The following is an 8,566-nucleotide window of genomic DNA, read 5'->3' on the forward strand; positions in this document are numbered from 1 at the left end:
GAGTAAAGACTGTCCTGCAGAGCCAGACCATCGATGTCAAGCTGATCTGTAACTGGACGGTATCTGCAGGACTCCTTCTGACTTCTCCTATTTCTGACTGACCCGTTTTAATACAAGGTACATACAATACATACAACTAAAAAATAAAAGATTTTTTAAAAATGTGTCTTGTCATCCTATGGCATGTGTTGCCTCACAGCAAGAAGATTGTGGGTGTATGGACTTGGAAGATCTCCTGGGGCCTGTGCAGATTCACTCCAAGGCATTCCAGCTTGCCTTGTTTCTACCTGTTAATACCCCACCTTTAGCCTTTTGCCTTATAGGGCAGCTACGATAATCCCAGCATCCCTGAAATGGGTACAAGGTTAAGAAAATGAATAGATGGATGGAGGATTGATTGATTCATTAAGTTGTCCTCTGTCTGGCGAATAATCAGCAAGTGCACCTCACACAAAGACTATGTCAGTATTATATTTTGTTCTGAAGCTAACTAACATGTAGTCTTTTATTCAATAGGTAGACAGAGTACGGATGGAACAGAGGGCCAGTTTACCATATTTGAAACACCTCAAATATGTAAAACATGTCCACATGTGTATTAGCATTCTCTTTGGTCATAGGAAATTTGTAGTAGGCAAGCCAAAAGTTATTGTCCCATCAGACTGAATAGTTCCTTGTGCTTGTATCACTGTTAAACCGAATCTTTGTCATTTTCATGCTGGGCTCTAAAGCCTGATATATGGCACGACATGGTGTTATTCAAGGTTATCAGACAATCGGGACAATTGTGTGCAGCGTGGTGGTGAGATACAGTTGAGACAGTGTCTGGCACAATGTCTAGCTGTATGCGTGAGTAAATTAATGAGTGATTATCTTTGTTTTTTGAATAGTTTATTAGGCTGTTGTTATGTGGTTGTACCCTGCAGTGTTATTACTGCTGTTTGCAATCACTCTTCAAGTGAATAACTTTTAAGTATTGCTAGAAATTAAATGAAATGTAATTAAATTACTTCTAGACAATTGCAGTTGCTATTCTGTGTTTTAGAAATTATAAACTTTTTACTGCTGCTCATTAAATTAAATTGTTAACAGAAATTAATTTTTTTTTAATTCATTTTTTAAGACTTTTGCATTTGCATTGAAGTTGTTAGGCAGCTATACAGAATTATGAATGGATGTTTCAATAGCACCACACTACTGTTTCAGCTGCACTTGACATGGGTACAATTGAGGACAGTTGGAGTAAAAGTGGGAGACAAATGGGGAAAAAACATAAACTACTTATAAATAGTATTGTTTATTATTTTTATAGTACACATAAGGGAAGCATCATATAAAACCTAACTTATTTTAATTCTTGGCATTTGTAAGGTCTGATTGACTGCGCATGATTGTGGTCACAGTGCGAGTGAGGACTTTAAGGTTGTACTTCTTCATAATGTTCATTATAACAGCATATTTGGGAAAGTACTGCGAAGTATGGACTAAGGAAAGCAGCCAAGAGGCAGTACAGAGAGAAGCTGGATGGCTTCTATTCTACTGCTAACTCCAGGTGGATGTGGCAAAGCCTACAGCACATCACAGACTACAGCATCAGCTCCATAGACAGTCTTCCAGATAATCTCAACACCTTCTACACCCGCTTTGAGACCCTCAGGTATAGCACAGAGAGGAGGCATGCATACAGGACAACCTGCCCTTCACCCCCTCCCCTAACTGGCTCATCGGGTCAGGCACATAAAGAACTGAAAGAGGTCAACCCTCACAAGGCAGCAGGACCAAACAACATCCCTGGGCAGGCTCTCCTCAAGCATGTGCCAGTGAGCTAGCTGATGTTCTCAACTTCATCCTCAACATTACCCTCAGCCAGAGCACTGGTGCCCCTTGTTTAAAAAAAAGCAACCAGTGTCCTGCTTCCCAAGACGAGCCCGCCAACCTGTCATGAGCACACACTCTGACCATCATGAAGTGTTTTGAGAGAGTGGTGCTGGCCCACATTCAGAACAGCATTCCGGACACTCTATACTCCCTTTAGTATGCCTACTGATCCAACAGGTCCAGCTCAGATCCTACACTTTTCTCTCCCTCACTTATATAGACACACACCTATCAGAACTTCAGTCAGCATTACTACAAACATGGGCTGAGGGATGCGTTGAGGGATGCATCCTCAACCTTGTTCACCTACAAATGAGTTGCCTATCACAAAGATAGCATCATCCTAAAGTTCACGGATGATACTGCAGTAACAGGACGCATGACTGGCAGCAACAAAACCTACAGAACCACCATGTGGCAACACCAACGCTATGGACCACAAACGCCTGCAGAGAGAGGTTGGGACTGCTGAAAATATGATTAGAACTCCACTGCCCTCTCTGCAGAGCATCTACCATCATAGAGTTCATAGGATAGCTGTCTCCATCCTCAGTGACTCTACCTACCCCCAACATGGACTGTTCAGACTTCTACCCTCAGGCTGGAGGTATAAAAACATGAAACCTAGAATCTCCAAACTAAATAACTCTTCCTTTGCTACTCCCATTTGGGCCCCATTATACCTGCAGCAACTTCATCTCACAGTCACTTGTATTCATACAAACCATTAAGGTGCAAGAAGCCGCTGCAGTATTCTCCTGAACAACAGGTGTGACCACTCAGACAATATCGCTACATAAGTGCTGATATAGGAAGAAAAGAAGTCAAAACTGGAAGCCATTGTCAAGCTTTTTTCCCCCCCACAAATTCTCAGGTTTCCAAACCGTTCCAATATCTCACTGTACATTTGCATGTCTCTGAGCTTCTGTACTGGAATATCATTAAAGTGGTGGTAAAAACCAGCACAATTCTACACTCCTGTCTTCAGCCCAGCTGTGGTGGTGGCGGTTACAAAAATCGAGAGGTGCACAACCAGCCAAAGTGACACAGGATGTGATGTCAAATTCACCGCACGACACCCATGACAACCCCCTGTCATGGGTGTCACGGCAGGTATAATGGGGCCATTAGACGTCATCTGACGTGAGCGTACAACCATGGTTTTACAACCATCTGCTTTTTCTCAAGTTACACACAGGTGATTGCCACTCATTACTGTTTCTACTGCACATGCTACTGTAGCATGCTAAAATGTAAATTGTGTAAATGTGTGCATAGCCTTTTGCAGCTCAGTCTTTTTATTTTATTTATATATATTTAGCATATCTTATATTTCTATTGTATTTCTTTTATTGTACCTAGTGTAGTTCTTTATAATTGTTTCTATTGTTTTTAAATTATTTTTTTTCTATTTTTTTCTGCGGAAAAAAAGAAAGGATTTCATTGCATAGGAAACATGTTTCTGTGTAATTTGAATCTAGAAGATAGGGTTTAAAAATTTTGTTCTAGTTTCTAACTAAATGTTGAGTTTTAATAAATATTATGAAGTACTGTACAAGTATTTTTAGTTTTTAGGCTACAGACATTAAAAAAAGCAAAAGGATAAACACACACTTCGTATTTCCTCCAGCTCTTGATGTTTTTATATACAATATCAATGTAAGCCTTATAAAGATGACATGTGTCGATGTAATAATGACTGTGTTTCTTCTGTTAACTCATCAAATTCTTATATTTTGAATATCACTCTTAATATTAAATAAATACTAATCTGAAACACGTCTTACTCGACATACAATTTATAGAAAACAAAATAAAACAAAATACTTTTTTACTATAAGTTTTTTCTTTCATACGGGCATGCGTCTGAAAGGTCGTGTTTTCATTAAATAAAAACATGCACGCCGGTGTCGCCACCAGTCAGCCGGTAAGTAAATAAAATTATATTTTTGTTTGTTTTTTGTTTTACCTTTTGCACAAAATGCTGTACGGAGGGGTCGCATTTCTTTGTTACACAGGAAAAAGCACGGATGTAATTTGATGCAGCTCCAGCTCCTCTTCCGGTCTCTTTTCCCACAGCCACCGGAGAAAAATGGTATGTTGCAGCGCTGGTAGACAGAAATCTCGTAACATCTGTTTAATATGCCATGTATCTGACACGAACTGAAGACACTTCTGTGTCGGATAAACACTGTAACCGGTTGGATGATGTATTTTTGAGATAAAGTTTGATTTTAGTAAAAATTACTGTTGTTCCTGTCACATCCATCCAGCACTTGTTTGCTGCCGTTAGCCTTTAGCACAGTTGCACTGAATGGGCTAAATAGTGCTAGAAGAGGACAAAATAGCGTAAGCTTGACTTTACCATCGATTGTGGTTTTTTTTCCGGTAATCAGAAAAATAAATGCATGGAAAATACATTTACGGTTGTTTGCTGACAAAATGGCAACCGGTGTTTTTCGCCGATGTTAGCATAGCTAGCATCTTTTTCATGTGGTCAATTTCTTTTGGTAACGTGTACAAAATTAGTGTCGTCAGCCACTGCAGATTTTGTCTGAGGAAAGCACACCGGCGTTCAGTGGCCGTAAAGTAACTATCATTTGAGCATTTGTGGCAAGCTGAGGCCACGAGTTGCTGCAACCACCGCGATTCAGTGTTTGCTACCACCTGAAGTACAGTCTTGTCAGTGATGTTTTTAAAACACAAATGTCTGAACAAATGACTGCCTGTGATTCCTCCTTTTTCACTGAGACAAGACTGGCCCAGGCCTGGTCTACAATCAGATCTCCTTGAGTTGTCCCTGATCTCACATGTTTGTCTTGCTTCTCAGACCAAGGGGACATCATCTTTCGGTAAGCGCCGGAACAAGACGCACACCCTGTGCCGTCGTTGTGGGTCCAAAGCCTACCACCTGCAGAAGTCTACCTGCGGCAAGTGTGGCTACCCTCAGAAGCGCAAGAGAAAGTGTAAGTAACCTTAACACATGTAATAAATGTGATATTGGCAAACTTTATGCTTGCTTCTAGTGTTAGTTTTTTTGGGGTTTTTTTTGAAATGGCAAAAACCAGCAGGTTGCTGGTTTAGCTCTTCATTGATGTGAAGTGCCATGCTGCCTTGATTTATGGTGCTGTTCATTTTCAGACAACTGGAGCGCTAAGGCCAAGAGGAGGAACACCACTGGCACAGGCCGTCTGAGACACATGAAGGTCGTCTACCGCAGATTCAGGTAAGATGTAAAAAGGAGCAGATCACAAAGTGTTTCAAGGTGTTCTGTGTGTTAATTTATCATGCTCCTCTCTGTCAAAATCTAACAGAGGTGCATACCTCGTTTCCTTTTTCCCCTTAACATGTTTTTGAAAATCGTCACACCGACAGGATTTTATTTTTGTAAAGCTTTGTTTGCTGAAACAGCATTTAGGTGTGGATGAAAGGCCAAAACATATAGAAAATGGTTTACAATGATACCTGTGTACATGTGAATGTAGCCTTTGTTTTGTGTGGCGGTTTTTATTTCCTTAAAGAATAATAGGTTACAACTGAGGTTGCAAGGTAAATTATTGTTAATTACTCGTACCTGAGGGATACAGGTTAAAATTTCCCTTTAGCTTGAAAATGTCGTTTAAAAAAACTTCCCATGGTGCTGAATGGGTAAACATAAGTTCCACTTCAAGCAAATAGTCCTGCATGTAGCCTGTGCTTTACTTCAGTTCTTCACTTTCTGAGTCTTAAATTGTTTTTTAGCTTTAGCATCAGTATTACAAAGTTGTCTTGATGCCAGGACTCTTAAACATGTAATGAATTTAAACACCTCAATGAAAATGTTTGCAGGAAATCACAATTTGTTAAACACAAGTAAACCTGGAGTAAATTCACTTGATTTACTAGCTTGATCTATAAACCTTGGATATGTTGACAAGTTGTGTTGATGTGTTTCCAACAGGAAATATAAGCAGGATTTCTGTATCTTCTATCAGCTCGATAAAAACACTTTGACAAAAAAAAATTTGACATAAAAGATTAATAGTTTATATAAAGATGTTATAAGACCATAATATTTGCCTTTTGACTTTGAGGGATGGTAAAATTTGTGTGCACAAGCAAATATTTGTATCAACAATTCAAGCAAGTGTTTACAAAATCTAAGAAAACTCTCAATACTGAACTTGTTTGGCAGTTGTAGTTAGCATACCACCCTTTTCCCCCCCTTTTTTTTATTTGTAGACTTTAAACAGAGTGTTAGGCTTGCAGTGTGCAGCTGGGGTTGTTTCTTCCCTCTCCCACTTACTTGTCTTGCAGCAGAAAACAGCAGAAAAAAGTTGCCAAACATTTAGTATTCACACTTCCTATTAAACAGTTTGAACATAGAGTAACGGGGTTGTGGCCCGATGCAAATCAGGGTTGTCTTGTCATATTTAGCCCAGATAGTTTTACTGTCTCACAGACAGGGTGTATGAAAATGAGGTTTGTCTTCCTCAATGCTGCTCACCAATGATGGTGGAAAAAAAATGTCTGAACAAATGAACTTAATATGACATCACTCTTTTCTCTGAGGTGAGTGGCATTTCAAGACAAGTCATACAGAAGGAAATTTTGTCGGTCTTACGACTTTTTGAGAGTAAGTGAGTGGTTAAAACTTCTGTTATCATTTACAAAACATTCAAGCTGCACAGTGAGCAGTTATCCTATTTCAGCTTATGTAAACCAAGTCGATCTATATTGGGGTTTTACTTACTGAATTATTTTTTATTCTGATGTCAATATATCAGCTGATATTATTTCCAGACACGTGAAGCACAGGAACATTTTCCTAAGATTTGTTGTGTGTAGTAAGTAGCTTTTTGTTGTTTGTGGCACATTGCCAAAAAGGAAGTTTTAGGGTGCCCCCTGGTGGACAAAGTGCGTGTAAGGTTAAAGGGTGTTTCTCCCATCTCTTCTTTAAGTGTGTGTGTGTGTGTGTGTGTGGGGGGGGGGGCATAATTTACCAGCTGTTAATAATATCAATACAGAGATTGGAAAATGGTTAGTAGCGGCTCTTGTTATAACCCTTTTAATAAGATTTATATCAGGCATAAATTATATAACTATTTAATGTAACAATATGAAAGTGGTACTTAATGGCTCCAATTATACATTTTCATTTTTGTATTAATTTATGTAATGATGCCAATAACTTACTTGTACTCTAATCTGGCAACACAACCTTGGCGGCAGCTGTTGAGTTTCCACTGTCTCAGGCAGAATGCCTGTTTAGCTGCAATTCAGTTTAATCACCTTCACTGGCTCATTAACGCTGGCAGTTACTGCACAGTTTCACAGTTCTAGCTGTTAGAAAATATTCAGTGTAAATAAATAAGGGATGGCGATGTGTGTGTGTGTTGGTGGCATAATTGGTCAAAGCTGCGTGCCAGCCTCACAACAGTTCAAACGTGGCCAAAATTTACAAAACACAGTAGATCTGAGGGCAAACTATCTTTAATCTCCTCTCCACTGCTTCTGATAACATGAATAATTTACCTGAGCCCAGTCCAGGTAGCAGGCATCGTGTCTGTGTTAAATTGGGACAAATCAGGGAACCCAGTAAATATTTTTAGTAGTTGCGTGGGTGTTTTCTCCTGTCGTGATGAACTTAAGCTTTTACATGTGGTACAGCGGTGACCCTCCAGAAGTGAAGCATCTAAAATGTCTGACTCATTTGGACCTGACATGTGGTCTCCTCCCTCCTGAGCGCTCTGTCTTTCAGTGTTTGAGGTAGAGAGAAGTATTATCTGCTGCGTGCTGCCTGTAGGGGAGGACCACGTCAGTACCAACATTGTGTGTAGTTTGTGTATGAAAATGGTTTACTTCCATTGACTCAGGGATGTGTTTTCCAGAATGACGTTTTTGGTGAAATAAACATTTGCGTTCTTAACGTCACAAACTTCCTCCAGTCTCAGTTGTGCCAAGGTTTCCTGCACTTTCTATTCATTCTTCATATAAAACAAGTTAAAATCATTATTTATATTAAGATTTAATCATCAGCATTCAAGCAGGTTAGTTGGGAATAATATTTGGATCGATGTAGTGGTTTTAGCATTTTTGTAGAATAACAAACAACGTGACTTGGACTGATTACCTCTTAGTAAGACTAGTCTAATATGTCAACAGCATCATCAGTTTTGTTTTTGTTTTTCAGGAATGGTTTCCGGGAAGGCACCACCCCCAAGCCCAGACGCGCTGCAGTGGCCGCCTCAAGCTCATCCTAAAAGACACATTTTTGGTTAAATAAATGTGATGATAAACAGGAGTTGCAGTCTCGTTTTGTGGTCCTTGTTGTCTATCCATCCATCAGTGGCCATAAACAGTGTTGTTGTAAACAGATTTATATACACACACTGACTTTGTTTCTTCTTGATTACATTGTATACATCTCCAGTGTAAAGGGGGAAAAAAAGTCAGGGGTTTGTGAAAAGTGGAAACAAACTTTGAATAAAAGGTTTTCAGACACATGAGCTGGTGTCTTAATGTTGGAGGTTTTCTTACAAGACCAGCTTTATCTGAGCTAATGTCTGGTTTATGGAAATACTGGGTTAAAATATAACAGTCTCATGAAAGAACACCTGTGACACTGTGAAATGGTTTTAAAGTGACACTGTGGTGGTGAAAGTGGGGATAGAAAATGTCATTAATCATGTGGGAATTTACCCAGATT

The 8,566-nt window shown here is 39.5% G+C and overlaps 1 protein-coding gene and 2 non-coding genes across 3 annotated transcripts; all 3 read left to right on the forward strand.

The window, feature by feature from the left end:
* The first annotated feature begins 3,893 nt into the window (after window positions 1-3,893).
* On the forward strand, window positions 3,894-8,161 carry rpl37 (ribosomal protein L37). Its single transcript, XM_006796748.3, has 4 exons — window positions 3,894-3,973; window positions 4,709-4,844; window positions 5,020-5,104; window positions 8,051-8,161. The coding sequence occupies exons 1-4, from the start codon at window positions 3,971-3,973 to the stop codon at window positions 8,118-8,120; spliced, it is 294 nt and encodes a 97-aa protein (XP_006796811.1). The 5' UTR covers window positions 3,894-3,970; the 3' UTR covers window positions 8,121-8,161.
* Window positions 4,556-4,636, forward strand: LOC118454646 (small nucleolar RNA SNORD72). Its single transcript, XR_004843835.1, has one exon. It is a non-coding gene; the product is annotated as a small nucleolar RNA SNORD72 (small nucleolar RNA).
* LOC118454650 (small nucleolar RNA SNORD72) lies at window positions 6,358-6,436 on the forward strand. The gene has a single exon (XR_004843839.2). It is a non-coding gene; the product is annotated as a small nucleolar RNA SNORD72 (small nucleolar RNA).
* Window positions 8,162-8,566: the final 405 nt, after the last annotated feature.

This window comes from Neolamprologus brichardi, chromosome 7, assembly GCF_056152115.1.
Source record: "Neolamprologus brichardi isolate AB-2024 chromosome 7, ASM5615211v1, whole genome shotgun sequence".
NCBI classification, from domain to species: Eukaryota; Metazoa; Chordata; class Actinopteri; order Cichliformes; family Cichlidae; genus Neolamprologus; species Neolamprologus brichardi.